The 17,137-nt window shown below is 40.8% G+C and overlaps 2 protein-coding genes across 2 annotated transcripts; both read left to right on the forward strand.

Annotated features, from left to right (window-relative positions):
- The first annotated feature begins 4,451 nt into the window (after positions 1–4,451).
- Positions 4,452–7,983, forward strand: LOC131703113 (uncharacterized). The gene is made up of 13 exons (XM_059005978.1): positions 4,452–4,545; positions 4,629–4,687; positions 4,778–4,867; positions 5,278–5,405; positions 5,484–5,630; positions 5,745–5,825; positions 6,489–6,659; positions 6,762–6,858; positions 6,954–7,174; positions 7,250–7,400; positions 7,495–7,703; positions 7,802–7,923; positions 7,971–7,983. Exons 1-13 carry the CDS (start codon positions 4,520–4,522, stop codon positions 7,981–7,983), a joined length of 1,515 nt encoding a protein of 504 aa, XP_058861961.1. The 5' UTR covers positions 4,452–4,519.
- Positions 7,984–9,402: 1,419 nt separating this feature from the next.
- On the forward strand, positions 9,403–10,916 carry LOC131702986 (zona pellucida sperm-binding protein 2-like). The gene is made up of 7 exons (XM_059005863.1): positions 9,403–9,450; positions 9,525–9,652; positions 9,729–9,918; positions 10,007–10,148; positions 10,393–10,486; positions 10,579–10,683; positions 10,778–10,916. The coding sequence occupies exons 2-7, from the start codon at positions 9,637–9,639 to the stop codon at positions 10,885–10,887; spliced, it is 657 nt and encodes a 218-aa protein (XP_058861846.1). The 5' UTR covers positions 9,403–9,450; positions 9,525–9,636; the 3' UTR covers positions 10,888–10,916.
- Positions 10,917–17,137: the final 6,221 nt, after the last annotated feature.

Here is a 17,137-nt window from a genome sequence, read left to right on the forward strand (position 1 = left end):
GTGAACAGGACAGTGATATTTTGAAATGTACCTATTTTCCAGAACATTCCAGATAGATTCAGTGCTGAGTAAACTTGGAGTAACTTCTAGAACTTTCTAGAACTTTCCAGTAATATAAATAGTAGTAGCTCTCTGCTTTCCTGTCCAACCACTCTCTGCTTGACCCTCTCCAATCTGGCTTCCGCTCTGCTCACTCTACTGAAACCGCCCTCCTGTCTGTCACCAACTCACTTAAATGTGCCCGAGCTGCCTCTCTCTCCTCTGTCCTAATTCTCCTCGACCTCTCTGCTGCTTTTGACACTGTTGATCACTCTATTCTACTATCATCTCTTGCTGACCTGGGGATCTCTGGCACTGCTCTGGCCTGGTTCTCCTCCTACCTCTCCAACCGCACTTACCAGGTAACCTGACGTGGAGCAACCTCCACACCTCACCCTCTCTTAACTGGAGTCCCCCAAGGGTCAGTCTTGGGTCCTCTCCTGTTCTCTCTCTACACCCGCTCCCTGGGCCCCCTCATCGCATCCTATGGTTTCTCATACCATTTCTATGCTGATGATGCTCAGATTTTCCTCTCCTTCCCCACCTCTGACTCCACCATCTCCTCCCGTATCTCTACCTGTCTGTCTGCTATTTCCTGCTGGATGCACTCGCATCACCTCAAACTCAACCTCTCTAAATCTGACCTCCTTTTCTTTCCCTCCTCCTCCCCCTCCTCTGATCTCTCCATCTCTGTTCCTCTGGAATCTACCACACTCTCTCCCTCTTCCTCAGCTAAGAACCTTGGAGTCACCCTGGACCCCTGCCTCTCTTATTCCCAGCACATCTCCACTCTGGCACGTACTTGCCGATTCTTCCTGAGCAACATCCGAAGAATCCGACCCTTCCTCACCAACTATGCTACCCAGCTCCTGGTCCAGGCCCTGGTACTCTCCCGCCTAGACTACTGCAACTCCCTCCTGGCTGGCCTCCCTGCGTCCGCCACCCGTCCGCTCCAGCTCATCCAGAACTCTGCTGCCCGCCTAGTGTTCTCTCTGCCTCGCTTCGCCCACGCTACTCCACTACTCCGCTCGCTCCACTGGCTCCCGATCACCGCTCGCATCCAGTTCAAGACTCTTGTACTAGCTTACAGATGCCTTGACCAGTCTGCACCCAGCTACCTCCAGACCCTCATCTCTCCCTACACCCCCACTCGACCTCTCCGCTCCGCCTGCACTAGAAGACTAGCTCTACCACCGCTACGCTCCCCTGCCTCCAAAGCCCGCTCCTTCTCCACCCTTGCTCCGCAGTGGTGGAATGACCTTCCTACAGATGTCAGGACTGCCCAGTCCCTGACCACATTCCGGCGCCTCCTTAAGACTCACCTCTTCAAAGAGCACCTGTAGAACTCCTCTGTTTGTATCCTGGGACACTATCACCCTTCATGTAAATGTGCTTTATTTTGCTCTTATCTGCCCCTATTTTACTGCATTTAATCCTGTACTTCAGAATACTGTAATCTGCCAAGTTTTTAACCTGTAGTACTTTGTATTTAATCACATCCTGATCTAACTATCACTATTTAATCATATCCTGATGTAACTATCACTATTACCTGCTGTATTATTGAATTGTGGTTTGTCAAACTTGTACTTTACTTGAACAAAAGTTATTGTATTTCTTGCTCTTATTGTATTACTTGTATTGTAACGCTTGAAATGTATTTGCTTACGATTGTAAGTCGCCCTGGATAAGGGCGTCTGCTAAGAAATAAATAATAATAATAATAATAAATACAGGGGCCTTAAGCCCACCAGTTCAGTTTAGTTCCAGCTGCCATAAGTGGATACATATCTGCATTTTTCTGAGATGGCATCAAGAGGCTGCAACCATCCGGCAGACGCATTTTGCTATGTCTGCGGCCAATGTATCAAGACAAGAGCGAACAAGTACTCCGTGGAATCATCTGCTAAGATGTGTGAGGCCTACAAGGCATATTTCGGCATGCCTGTCGGGGATCAAGACAAACTCTGGGCACCTCATTACACCTGCGAGCACTCCAAAAAAACTCTGGAAGGTAAGATGGACAATTGTTGCTCGGAATTTTATGTTATAAAATTTGTTAAAATTTTTAAAATTGTAAAAGTTTTTAATTTTAAAATGTTTTACAATTTTCAATGTTATTGAATAAATATATCATATATGAAAAATGTTGCGAGAATCTCTTACACATTAGTCATGGGTGAAATAAATGTATTTTTGTAGGATGGTACAGAGGGGAAAAGAGAGCCATGAAGTTCGCTATCCCAAGAATTTGGCGGGAACCCACTGACCACTCAAGCAAATGCTACTTCTGCATGGTGGACCCTTCCAAATGTCGGACTGGCAAGAATGCACCTGCTATCACGTATCCGGACCTTCCTTCATCCATCGCCCCGGTGCCACACTGCCATGAGCTCCCCGTACCCACTCCTCCGGAGAGAGAGCAGCCGTCTTTAGAAGTAAAGAGAAGGGTCTTTCAGGTACCATCAAGACTTCTTCCCTAAGCTGTCTGAGGCAAAGTTCAAAGCCGGTGTCTTCGTCAGACCACAGATAAAGAAGATCCTGGAGTGCAATTATATCCTGGAGGCGAGCGCTTCCACCAGGATATAATGGACTTTGAACGCCGCTACCAAGGACAGTATAACGAGAATATGATGGGAGACTACATCTGGGGGCTGATTCGTGAAAGTGATTTACAGTATAATCGTAAATCTCGAAAAACTACTCGCTTCTAAATATGTTGTAGTCATTTTTGTATTACTTTAGTATAAATACATGTTAATTTGGATTCATATGTTGTTTTTTTCTGACTTATGTGAACCAAAAGACACAAATTCGTCCGTTTTCTCATTGGAAAAAGGTAAATTTCAAAATATCACTGTCCTGGTCACAAAAGCAAAGTTTGTGGGGAATAGTAGCCATTTTCTATACTTTTGAGGCATAAGCAATTAGGAAATAACACCTACTACCCAGGAACAAAAATTGTGTTACATAGTGATATCAAGACGACGGAACAAGCCTGCTTGCTGCTACATAAGCGGCACTATACTGAACTTTACCGATGCGTTAGGAATAGACACCATTCATTTATTCATGCTTTTACATATCAACTAATTGCATTCCACATTTACAGAACATACATGATTATCGTGAAGATTTGATAAAATCAAACAATCAAAAAATTCCACTGACTCACACTGCTTTCACTTTTTACCATTTACTTCTTAGCCCTTAGCTTGCGTCTCAATGCGTGATGATGTTGGTTTTGTTGACTCAGTTGCCATGGGAACGTTTAAAACTCCGCGACAAACTTTACTCAAATGCACAGCTGTACAGAACACACCCCCTCAGACATGTGCTGTCTATTCACGGGAACAGACTACTGAACCAGTTAGTTCAGATGAGCGCTGGATACACAATAAACAATCTGACAATTTCACAAATAAAACCGTTTGTGTTCAAACCTATGAGAGGTGGAATGTAACAAAAATGTGAACTGCAAAAGCCGGAGCGTCAAACATCAACGACAAAGTTCAACATTTGAATTGAAATAACAGCTGTCAAATAGACAAAGCTCAAGACTCGAAGATAATATGCCAAATTGAAAATGCTCAACACACCAAGTGAATTAATTATACATAAAAGAATGAATGTAATTAAGCTCAATAATTGAAATGGGAACTTCAAATCTTAAATAAATTGATTACAATTCAAATTTCCAACACGTCATCCGATTTGTGTTTAGTCTGTTCTAAATCAATACTGCGCGTTGTATTTCAGGTTAAGCGCTGTGCTTTCCATTTGACTCTTGGTCATTCTATTCCCCGGGACTGCCCCTGTCATGGTAAATCTGACATGCAAAAGAGATGCTTTGCACTGTTTCTTAAATCAAGTGGCCTCAAATAAATTGTCTCCTTTAATGTCTGCTTAGCCTACCTATCAGTCTGGTGAAATTGTAAAAATGGGTAATTGACTTGTGGATGTTAACATCAGAACTCGAGCTGTCATTCTCGTCCCCTCAAACTGGCGCAGGCAACACACCTGCCTGGATTCCTGCATGATATAAATGTGTTTCTTCATTTGCGCGGCCTGCTTTTTATTATTCATTGGGGTTTGTTTACTACATGCCTCCATAGCTGAGCCTTTAATCAGACAGTCCTTGTCGGTGACAGTCCAGTTTGTTCCGCACGTACTTCTGCCAAACTTTAATTCAAAGTACAATCTTCTAAATGGGTTATTATTATTATTATTATTATTATTATTATTATTATTATTATTATTATTATTTATTTTAATTAACATACTGATTGAAAATTAGAGGACTAATATGAAAGAGGTGCGCGCATCAATTGCAGCCAATTAGCTCCCATTAGCACCTGAACCTCTTTATAAACCCATTGCGCACTAAGGAACACCAAACTCAGCTACTGGCGGGTTTGTTTTTATTATTGTGTCTTTCTAACGGTGAAAGAAGTTCACGGTCGGGGCTGCCTTGGATTTAATGATGCCGTGTTGTCTTAGATTTGGGTAATTGTTGATCTTTTCTCTACTTTAGAAACGTTCATTTTATTGTGTGTGTCTCACTTGCGTGGTTTTTTTTTCCAATGCAGAATAACATTGCTGTTAGCAGTGTTAGTCACTGAAGTTTGGACGCAGAACCCCCCTCTAGGTACGTTAACGGTCGCTTCAGCACATCTGTTCTTTTAGCTTGCTGTTTATTTGCCGGTTGTGTGTTTTCATGTATCGTTGTCTTCTGCAGGCTCGGTGAAGACAGACTGTCAAGGGAGTGTTATGATGATGATGTTGGATAAGTCTTTTGTTGGAAAGTATTTTCGTATCAATGTGATTGGTGAGTGATCAATTTTCTTGAATGGAAAGCTTTTGATGTATAAAGCCTGTTGAGTCGTAATGTAATAACCTGAATTAAGAACAGAGTACTCCTGCGCTGTAAGGCTTCGTTTTTTTCAAATGCAGAGTATGAAACTCTTGCGTTAACTTTAAAAGCATGTTGCTGATCACCCTAAATAGACCTGTGCTGCTACAACCTAAGTCAGATTTGTTGACTGCAAGTACGCCGAAATATAAATTATTTACTCTAAACATACTGTTCCGAATGGGTGTACAATTCTATTAATATAACTCGTTTTTACAAAATTGCTTATGGAACGTGGTGGTGGGGGTGTTCACTTTGTTATATCTCTACCTTGCTTGATCACGTGTACAGTTTCTTAAAAGGCCAACTTAATTTATTTTCCATAGACAATAAGGGGGCGCTTGTGTCCCTCTCTCCAAGACTGGCCGCACAGTGTGGATATAGCTTAACCGTTGACTTCTTGGGAAATGCCAAGTTCCTTGCTTCTGTGTTGAGCTGCTTTGCTCAGAACACAGTGAGTTTTAATTATATTTCTTTTTAAACGTGTTTCTAATGGTGACATGCTGGGACTAACTTTAGCCTTTGTTTCCAGAATGATGAGACCTACAAGCTGACAGTACAAATCAGTGTCTTCTCAAACAGTGCTATGACTTCAGCTTCCTCCTATGTTCAGAGCATGACATGCCGCTATTCTCCATGGGCAGAGAGGGAGATTCTGTGTGAAAGAAACTACATGGAGGTAAGGGCTGTCAGGATGTGATAATGCTGTTCAGTATAACTTGTTGGGTTGTGTGGGTATTTTAATTGTCATTACAGAAGTGCTTCACTCATGACTAATGTGAATTCTCTTTAGGTTTCTGTGAGAAGAGGGGTGCCACTTATTGAGCCAAACTTTGTTCAAGATGATCCTGATTGGTCCCTTGCATACCCTGAGGTAGAATCATGTGACTTTGCATTTGCTTCATTCACATCCCCTTGGTCTTGCCTAATTGAGGTCTAATCTACTGTCTCATCTAGTTGAAGCGAAATCTAACGGCCCCCTTAACTTTAACCTGTCTCCCAAGAGGGTGGTCATATTGGAATTGTGTAACATTTAAGGCATTGGCTTTGTATACGTATTCTGTGATTTGTTGTGGTAAAACATGATTGTGGTGAAGTTAACACTTTCTTGTCAGTGTGTAAGCTTTGTATTTCAACCACTTAGGTAGTGGCTTCATATGTGCAGGGTTATAAACCCTTCATGATAAATGTGTCCTGATATACCTTTTTGAAGTCTGCTGTATAGGAGCAATTTCAAGTATTATCCTAAAGTTTTGGTACACTGATATTAAGGTCCAGTACAAATGAGTGGCTACAAACTCTGCCTGTATCCGATCCAGACCACATGCTTTCACGTAGGCTCTTTCGTATGCAGTTGTATTTGAGGATTCTCTGTTCCATTAGAGACGTTTGATCATATAACGGTTTCAGTGATACATTTCACCCTTCAGTTTTAGTTCATGTTTTATTAAACAAACCATCTGCTGTGACAAATCCTTTAGACTGGGGATGCTTTGTGTTCAAACTCCCTATTCTAATGGGGTTTTCTCTTTGCTAGGCAACTGCTGCTGACAACAGCATCTGGAAAGTTGTGTTCCATCTCCCAGCAAATAGAAAGACAACCATGACTGTTGCTCAGGCCATGACAAATGGCTATGGCATAAACACTACACCAACTCGAATTCTGGTTAGAGCTGCATACAACTCCACAGAAAGCCAGCCTCAGGTGGTAAGTAGTCTGGGCTTCATTGTTGTCTAGTACAGTATATCCAGACAGTGAAGGTAGATTTAGTCTTTTATTTTAGTAAAAGTTCCCCCTCCTCTCTAACAGATCCAAACTGTACCAATGGCTGTGCTAAGATCAACCACCTTTTATAAGCAAAGATGGATGGTCATGATGGTGGACACTGCAGTTACATGTCCTACTGGTGAGTAAGATTATAGAGGGCAATGGTGCTCAAGAACTGTTCTAGGTTTAAGTGTGAGTTTTCTATACCAAGTCTATGGTGTTCCTTTTTGTCAGATGGAACAGCCTTCACAGAACAGATGATTACATGGAATGTTCCCCGTGTTCTACCTCCCCTTGTTCCAACACCACAAATTACTACCCTTGATGTTCAAATGGGAGTTGATGGCCGCAAGCTTGACCCTGCAACGATTCATAGTAGAGATTATAAACTGGATGTCGGTCCCCAGCTAATCACTGTAAAAATTCCTGTGGGAGCTGATGGTGGATATTACAAGGTATGTAGAAGTTCAACATCTTCTAAATCCTTCTCATGTTAAAGCTTTCCTCCTAAGATGCTTCTGTGCTTTCAGAGCCATGTATTGGACAACACCTATGTGATCTCTTACTCTATTGAACCAATGCTGGAGCATACCTGGCAAGATGGGCCTGAGAAGACCAAGTACACAGTACTTCATCCAATAACCACTCCTTTCATGCCTCGGCCACCAGTTGTCACAAACAGTATGTAGAACTTGTCCACATGCAGTAAATCAAAGGGATTTGTTGCAGTGCTCCACTTCATAGCCTTCATTTTAACTGCATGCTTTAATTTCAGACACTGTTCCTAAAGCCAGAGTGTTCAATGTGACCCTGGGGACATTCCTGCCTGATGTGGAGCTGGTCAAAATTATAGTTGGACCAGAGACGTTAACTGTGCCAGAAGCCAACCTAAAAGGTTATAATGTCCAGGAGCATGTCTTTCCCAATGGATCCAAGACCTACACTCTCCAGGTGCCATTTGAGGACCCCAATGTGAAGCAAAAGGTAATATCCCACATGTTCAGCCATCCTATTGCCATTTTGAAAACACTTGCTTGCTGTCTGACTTTGGGTGTAATCCTACAAACCCATGTTTCTTTCAGGTAACTCCTCCAGACACCAGAACCTACATTCTGCCCCTGACCTACTTGCTGAATATAGTGCCAGAGAATACACCCTTTACTCATCCTGCTGTAGTTGAAGCCATTCTCAAAGACATCAGTAAGTGCCTGACTGTTTGTGGTCTACTACTACTTTTTTCTGACAATCCAGTCCATTGCCCTGACAACTGCTTTTCCTCTTGCAGTTCTACCTACAGTAACTGGCTACTGTGATGGTGCTGCATTCTATACCATGGTAACATATGGCAACATGGGTCGCAACTGGGTTCCTTTTGTGGCCTCAAGAGAACTTGGTGGAAGTCTGCTTGCCCTGTACAAGTATAATGCCAATGCTACCAATTTCTGGATGACTGTGCCATACAATTCAGTTGATGCCACATATGAAGTAAGTGATGGAACTTTAATGTGTTTTTAGTTGTCTTGGGTTCAACACATTACTGACCTGATGTATTGTCTCTGTAGGTGATCAGTTCTTCGGGCATCAGAAGCAGGCTTGACTTGACCTTGAAGGATGTTGGCACCATGGTTGTGGTGGCTGACTTTTCTCTGTCCTGCAGTTTCCCTACAAAGATGATTGGTAACTCTCCTGCAGACCAAGCATTCTTTAGAATAGCTGCTTTTGAGATTGGCCAAAGGTTGCATGGAGTGGTATTGAAGCTATAATCTGTTTCCTTAACCTGGATCCAAATGCTGTGTTTCAGATTGCTTCACCAATGGAACTATGGCAGCTCTCGCTGTGAAAGTGGAATCTGTCCCCAGCTTGTCTCCAAGTCAACTAACTCTAAGGGATCAGAGTTGCCGGCCTCTTCAGTCTGATGCTATCAATGCGGTTTTCTACTTCAATGTCAACTCCTGTGGAACAACTAGACGGGTTAGTATTGACACATTTTTAAAACCATATTTTGAGGAGGTTCAACATATTGACAAGTTGACCAACACCCCTGGATCACTCTGGGGAGCCATGGTGACCAGTGTTTCTATCAGCTGAATTACTTGCATGAATTGTGTACGTCTGAAGGATGTCACCTTTTGTATTGAACTGCTTGTCCAGTTGACAAAGGTGCTGCGACACATGTCTCTTGGTTATGGCATTGCATGTGCTGCCTATAGACCTTTTTGGGTCAATGGCCGTGAACTGGAAGGAGCGTACTAACTGGGGAAGATCCCGTGGCTAGTACATAGGATGGGACTAAACTAGTACACGAGTTGATACCAATTGCAGCTCAAGAGTCGCCAGCTGTGTATTCAAATGTGTATTTGCAACAAATCCAAAATTTACTTCTGTTGCCCTCCTAGAGGTTACTAAAACAATACCAAATTAGTCTAGCAGTTTCTGTAGACAGACTTGTGGTATCATACTAACTGTAACAAACATGAGGTCCCAAAAGTGTTCAATTATGAAATTGCAATATTCATAACCAACGCTTTTTATTTTTAAATTGTGAAATTGGTACAAAATTAGTACACAGCTGGGGATGATCCTGAGTACCATATTAGCTAGTCTGCAACTTGGTATGCAGCTCCATACTAAATATACAAGTTCATTGCAACCTGAGCCTTTTGTGATTTCTCTTCCAGTTTGACAACAACCTCCTGACTTATGAGAATGAAGTGTTGTTCACATCTTACCGGTAAGGATTGCAATCAAATTGAGTATCCTTGTGGTTGAGCCTGAAACTCTCCTAACCCCATCTCCTCTTTCCAGGTTGAGAGTTGCCTGTCACTACCTGGTCAATGACACCAAGGTAGTACAGTTCTTGTACCAGAATAATCCTGCACCTGTAGCCCAGCCTGGCTTGGGGGACCTTGCAGTCATCATGCGGCTTGCATTGGGTAGGACTTGGCAATTGAAGTAATATAGATGCTCTAGTAGTGTGTTTCCACCTATAGATCCCTTGCATCTCTGCAGATTCAACCTACAATGACTTCTATGGAGCTCGGGATTACCCTGTTGTGAAGTACTTGCGAAGACCCTTGTATTTTGAGGTAGAGCTCCTGTACAGCAGGGATCCACAGGCTGAATTGTTTTTGGAGAACTGCTGGGCAACCTATTCTGTTGACAGGAATAGCTCTCCAAAGTGGGATGTCGTTGTGGACAGGTAAGATGCTGGAATATGATATTGCTGTTACAAAACCTTGGAATTGGAGTTGTGGCTGATGTGCTCCTGACCTACTTTCTCTTTCTAGCTGTGAGAACTCTGCAGATGAGTACTTGACCATCTTTCACCCAGTGTCCAGCAATGCAAGAGTGCTGTTCCCTTCCCATCTGAAGAGGTTTGAAGTGAAAATGTTTTCCTTCACAAGCGGCCGGGATGCACTGAAAGGACAGGTAAAGTGGACTGTTGGGATGGGGATCTTGTACCACAATGCATGGTTTGGATTGCTTTGCAAGCAACGAATAGTTGCTGTTCTCAAATCTTTAGTGAGTTGGAATGAAAACATGTAACTGCACTTTTGCAAGAAACACTTATGATGCAATATATTTGTTTTTCAATTCAGTAATCCTCATTGGATGATGGTACTGCCTGATCTATTGATGCTTGTTTTACTTGACAAGGTGTGCTGTCTTTCAGATTTACTTCCACTGCAGTGTTGTGATATGTGATTCAAACCGGCCATCAGACAGCCTCTGTAGCAGACGGTGCATTCCAGGGAAACAGAGGCTTGGTAAGAGCTCTGTCTAAGAAGGGGGGGGGGGACATTTAGCATGCATTTTTTGTCCATTTGTTTTGATGGACTCCTCCTAATTCCTCCTGTAGGTCGCAGTGCTGAAGGGATGGATGGTGGTGCAGTAAAGGTGTTTGTGTCTTCTGGCCCAATTGAGCTGAAGAGAGATGGATCCCTTCACTTTATGCCTAGAAGCGGTAATATGCATGATATGAACACAATTGCAGTTCAAGTTAAATCTATAAATATCTCTCTTTATATTCCTCTAACTATTTATTTCTTCTCTTGCAGCCCAATTCAATGTGTGGTCCCTTCTGGGAGCTGCAATGGGTGTGTGTTCAGTGGTTATCTTCATAGCTGGAGTTGTATCTTTCTGGAAACTGCCAAAAAGTGTGTGTTGATAAATAAAAATCTTGCTTGTAAAAGCTTATTTTTTTGTGCTTGACTAATTCTACACTTGATATGTCAGAATGGCCATGTCAATGGGATTTCCTCCTCCTTGCTGTATCAAATGCTTTGATTTTCCCTGATCAGGCCATTCTCCAATATGGTGTGTTAGCGACGGGTCCTTGAGTAATTCACTGTTTGAACCTGGGAGCAAAGACTTTCCTCCTCCATTGAGCTGTAACCCTATTTTTATATTGACCAGTAACAGGGCAATTACTATACCTTCAGTTATTTAGCATGATAAAATTTAAGGAAGAAACCCCCCTTCATTTGTCCCTTTTATTAAATATGTATTGGGTAACAATTTTCATATAAATTCTATTTCAGTATACAATTTATATATTGTTATCAACCAGGCTTCAACAAGAAACAAACTAGAGCCCTGCTTCACTGATTTAAGAATATATGTTTAACTGTTAATTATTTTGAAGCCTCATGTGTAGAAATAGTAAGGGGGGAGGGTTCATTTGAAAACAAAAGCTGGTGTAAAGTTAAAAGCTGTCCACCAAAGCCAGGCTTGTCCACTTTCCCTTATGTTGGGCCCTTCTCCCTGACCAGATTCTCTTGTCTCTTTTAAATTTACATTGTGGTGGCTTCATAAATGATTTTCCCACTTGTTAGTTTTTGTAGGCTAGGTATCCTCTATATTACGACTCATCACACAGTCACTGTGCTTCACATCACTTCCAGCTCTTAACTTCTAGAATAATTCCAGGTGTGTAAACTTTCCAATCTTCAGAATACAGTAAGCTTTTATTAACTTACATCCAATAATAAAACTAGTGGAAAATCCTTCCAATACAGCAATATGTTCCATACCAGGAACTCCTTTCAAAAGTACAAACTAATTGTCTTCAGTTGAACTGTATTTGCTGCTGCTCCTCCTCACTGTGTCATCTGTGTTCTTTATTGTTTACTTTCCACACTGAATTCTATAATTCATTAGCTATAAAGAAAACTACCACTTGAGGTTGCAGTGCATAGAAAAGGCGCACATACCAACCCATAAACCATAATAATTACACATACCTAAATAAACTAAAATAAGAATACATTCCTGTGATGAGATAAAGCGATCCCGTGCTGTAAGCCATCCTCCCAGCCGCCAGCGGGCTGTGAGCCAGCCTAGAAGGCCCCAACAGAGATGGTGTGACGTGACAGTTCCACCTTTGGGGCGGAAGTCCCGAAAGGACGGTCACCATCTTTGTTGAGGGCAACAACACGGAATGTCCTGCAAAGTCCCAGAATTGGGAGGAGATTAAAATGGCAATTGCTGATTGGTGTTCCGCTGATCAGGGGGCGTTCCGCAGCACATAAAAGGGGCCGTGTTGTAGCAGTCTAGGGTGGTATCTGAAAGCACAAAGGAGTGTTGGAGAGGTACTGAGGGATAAAAACAAACAAATGCTCACTGTGACTTTTTTGACAGACATAAACAAACTAATTCAAAAGAGAGACAGCCAACCAGGAGGGTGGACACCAGAAAGGCAAGGACAGCCACCCAGAGTCTGGATAATTTTACTTTGTTGTTTGTTTGTTTTGTCTCTCCACATTTCAGTTAGTGTTTCTCTTTTGCTTGGACATTTTCTTTTGTTTGTTGTCCTGATTACCACTGTTTGCAGACACTAATAAAGGAAAAGAAAACAACTTGTGTCACATCATACCATTGTCTGGACGTGATTATTTTTACACCTCCACCCAACTCAGCTATCTGTGACAATTCCTTTTTTTTAATAATCAAAATTCCAGTTCAGCTCCTACATACGTTTTTGCAAAAGCAATTATTTTTGCTAACATTTCAGGTTCTAAAATCACTATTTCCAGCAGTGCAGTTCCTTCCTCTGTGTATTGGTCATACTTTAGGGCCCATGGGAAGCCTGTGGCAGGCATGCATTCTGGTTACCATGTGACTCCTTGTTCATTGGGACAATTCAGGCTTTTCCAATTGCAATGCATTGTGGTACATTCTACACCTCTTGGTCACTGTTCACAGCAGGACTACACTTCCCACAATCTTTTGGCATGTGAGTTGAAGAGCCTAAACTATCCCAGTGTGTTCTAGTCTGCATGAAGTCATATGGTAACCCTGCCCGTGAAGGTCTGTTTCAGAGTCCTGCCCCATGCAGTCTCCCTTATTTTGAAAGCTCAGTGCTGACAGGTGTACATATTATAAAACACACACATGCAAAGAACAGAATTCTAGAAACAAACTTTATTATACAGTTCTGTGGGTGATCGTGTTCACAAAAACTAAGTATATTAAGTATTAATCCAAATACATGCAAAATATAAAACATTAATATATCTCTTACATTATTGCTTAGTGTAGTTTGTATTACTCCCGTTAGATAAAAAAAAAATCAAATACAGTTTCTAATGCAGCCTCCAGCGTTCAGCCACAAAACGGTAAAACTGCAAACAAACTACAATTCCCAGAATCCCATACCAGTTTCTGTAGTCCCATGTGTGATGCCGTAGGTCTGGCTGCCTCTGAGTTGTGATTACACAGGCATAATCTACTTATTAGATTCCTTCTTGCTTTGACATGCTACTTTCAATATGCAAGTTTAGGGTGAAATTATCAACACTCCTTATTTATATACCTTGTTTTAGCATCACAAAAAAGTGCTACTTAACAACATGTTGTTCTCTTCATGTTTGAGTGTGTGAGTTATTGGAACTGAATTCACTACACTGGAAACACCGTGTGTAGTACGGGGGGTGTAATGTGTTTATATTATACAGAGGACGGAGAGTTTGATGCGAGACTCGATCAGACACAGGCACATTCATATTATTAAAGCTTCTATCAGACTCTCCGGCGCCGTCACTCTGAGTGCTCTTTGAAACAGACTGGGTTTGTATTTCTATTCATGTTGGGTTAATCAGAGATGACTATCGGCGGACCGTCTGTAGTACTACCGGAGATTTTAATTGCACAGTTTGTACCGCTCTGTGCAGCGCCGTCCCGTTTGTAACACGGTACGTGAACTGCATTCTGCTAAACAAAACATCACAACAGCAGCAGCAGCTCCATCTACTGGACAAAACCCAGACATGCACGTTGAAACAATGATCCAGTTCAATATCTACAAAGACTAAACAAGAAGCTATTAGCGAAGCCCCGAAAAAGAAAATATTATACAAAACGGTTTAAAATCAAATGTTTTAGATATTCGGGTTGGATACCTCGGAAGCCAGCGGAACTCCAGCGTTTCTCTGACAACCAATGATAACCCCTCCCGTGATGATCGGCGCTGCCATGACAACCCATGACATCACCCGCACACGTTACAACACGTCGAGTCATTTTTTTGTAGCACAGTATTAACGTCTTATTGTTTTCACAAAATAACATCAATAACATTATCAGATCACCTGCTAGTGTGTACTAAACACAACCTCAAATATCAGTGAATTGATACAGAGACAACCCGTGGCACCAGCATGGGGTTACAATGAAATTAATAAATAAATTACGACATAAAACAAAAACACATGTGGGTGTATTTTAATCAAAAATCCATGCATCCACAATTCTGATTATAATCTCACAGCTAATTCTTTACAAATGATCAATTTCTATATTTCTCGGCTAATGTGGTGTATAGTTTAACATATTAATGGATTTTAGAAATCATCTATGCTAGTCTGCCGCTCAAACAGTTTTAAATATAATTTAGATTTAAATGGCAGGTAGTATATCAATCAATTTCTAAAACAGGTCGCATTTTGTAATTTAAATAGGCCTACGTATGAGCTACCAAAACTTATTTTTGTTTCATGTCGTTATTAATGTATTTACTTATTTATTTGGTTAAACTTTAATCCAGCCTTACATTTTAACTTCTTGAAGTTACCACAGTGTGTCTGTGTATGAATTACTGACGAGTAATATTTGTGATTTGATTACTCTAGCAGATGAATTGATAATGTATGGATGTTATTTTGTGAAAACATTACAATATTAAAAAAAGAAATACTACAACATTTAATAAATAAATAAATTATACACCAAACTGTAGCACATTTCTTTAGTCTTAATATCATAACAAATATACTTATTATAAATACGTATCACCTTTTATTTGTTGGAAAACGGTCTGGAACTTCTAGTAAAGTATTATTTTAATACAGTACTGTTTGAGTTAAAATATTGTTTTCTTCAAAATTCAAATGCCAGCAACGGTGTGTTAATTTAACGAAGCGCCTAACGCCGCTCGGAACGTTCGCATTTTTAAATCCTAACGGTCTCTGCTCAGCTGAGTGGAATGTTCACGAGCCGGTTGCCTAGCAGCGTCTCCCCCTCCTTCTCTGCCCCGCCCTCTCGTCCTCTCTCGTTGTACCAGCTATGAGTTCAAATTTAGCTTCGTTGTATCTGCGCAATTCTTTCCTAATTTTTACAAATTAGCTTATTAGGGGCTTCGTGTTTTTAAAATGGTTCAGGTGCAGTCCGGACAGACTGACTGGAGCATCATTACAGTCTAACGCACTGCTCTGAGCTTTGTGTGGCGGCTGATACACAAAATAATGAACTATTATGACTAATGACTAATGACTGTTAAATAAATCACATGTATTGCTTTTTAATGCTAAATATGTATCTGGTATTCTAAGTATTATCTACAATGAATAATTCAGCTATATTCATATTCATAATGTAATATAGTATTGACAGGATCCAGTATTATAAATAAATAAACACGCTTTAAGAGAAACAGCAGTGATGTTTATTGACCATTCCCATACATTCTCTATATGTTTCTACATTGTTTTGAACAGGGACAAGGGACTCAGTGATGTTAAAAAAAAGAAAATAGAGCCCACAATTAACCAATATAGAAAGGAAGGGGGAGAAATGTATTGCCTGTGTGCAGTACCTTACACTTTTCTCTATTAAATGTCATTTGAAATGTGTCTGCCCAGTTCTGAATGCTGTCTAGATCACTTTGAATGTCCTCTGCTGCTGCAACAGTGTTTGCCACTCATATTTGGAACTGCAAACACAAGTCAAAAAGGAAGTTAGAAAGGCCAAGAGAGATAGATATAAATGAACATTGCTAAGGGGGCTAAAACCAATTCCAAAATGTTTTTCCAATATTATAACAGCAAGAGAACATTCAAAGAGGAGGTTAAATGTCTAAGAGATACAAATGGCAAAATCATAGATGAAAAAATAAAAAATAGCAAATATATTAAATGATTACTTTTCACAGGTTTTTACAAAGGAGGATACGGACAACATGCCCCACGTCAACCTGTTCCTATCCAGTTTTAAATAACTTTAGCATAACAGAGGCAGAAGTGTTAAAGGGATGAGAAGCTCTTAAAATAAACAAATCCACTGGGCTGGATGAGATCCTCCCAATAGTACTCAAAGAAATGAAAGAAGTTATTTACAAACTGCTAACCAAGATCATGCAACAGTCTCTTGACACAGGGGTTGTACCGACAGACTGGAAAATTGCAAACGTAATACCGATCCACAAAAAGGGAGACAAAACCGAGCCATGTAACTACAGACCAATAAGCCTGACTTCTATTATATGTAAACTTATGGAAACTGTAATAAGATCCAAAATGGAAAATTACCTATATGGTAAAAGTATCCTGGGAGACAGTCAGCATGGTTTTAGGAAAGGGAGATCGTGTCTAACTAACCTGCTTGACTTTTTTTGAGGATGCAACATCGACAATGGATAATTGCAAAGCATATGGCATGGTTTATTTAGATTTTCAGAAAGCTTTTGACAAAGTCCTGCATAAAAGATTAATTCTCAAATTGAATGCAGGTGGGATTCAAGGAAATGCATGCACATGGATTAGGGAGTGGTTAACATGTGGAAAACAGATTAGAGGAGAAAACTCAAAATGGAGCGAGGTAACCAGTGGTGTACCACAGGGATCATTATTGAGTTCTCTGCTATTCCTAATCTACACTAAGGATTTAGATTCTGGTATAGTAAGCAAACTTGTTATTTACAACAACACAAAAATAGGAGAAGTGGCAAACACTGTTGCAGCAGCAAAGGTCATTCAAAATGATCTAGACAGCATTCAGAACTGGGCAAACACATGGCAACTGACATTTAATACAGAAAAGTGTAAGGTACTGCACGCAGGCAATAAAAATGTGCATTATAAATATCATAATATGACACCAATTGAAACAGAAGTGCAGCGCTTAGAACACATATACAAATATAA

Source organism: Acipenser ruthenus, chromosome 32 (assembly GCF_902713425.1).
Source record: "Acipenser ruthenus chromosome 32, fAciRut3.2 maternal haplotype, whole genome shotgun sequence".
Lineage (NCBI taxonomy): Eukaryota > Metazoa > Chordata > Actinopteri > Acipenseriformes > Acipenseridae > Acipenser > Acipenser ruthenus.

Bases quoted from the DNA above. Each gene is read 5' to 3' on its own strand.
- LOC131703113 (XM_059005978.1), top strand. From the start codon at position 4,520: ATGATGCCGTGTTGTCTTAGATTTGG. The intron at 5,631-5,744 runs GTAAGGGCTGTC...AATTCTCTTTAG, and splicing joins GTGAAAGAAACTACATGGAG to GTTTCTGTGAGAAGAGGGGT. The intron at 7,175-7,249 runs GTATGTAGAAGT...CTGTGCTTTCAG, and splicing joins CTGATGGTGGATATTACAAG to AGCCATGTATTGGACAACAC.
- LOC131702986 (XM_059005863.1), top strand. The intron at 9,919-10,006 runs GTAAGATGCTGG...TTCTCTTTCTAG, and splicing joins TGGGATGTCGTTGTGGACAG to CTGTGAGAACTCTGCAGATG. The intron at 10,684-10,777 runs GTAATATGCATG...CTTCTCTTGCAG, and splicing joins TCACTTTATGCCTAGAAGCG to CCCAATTCAATGTGTGGTCC.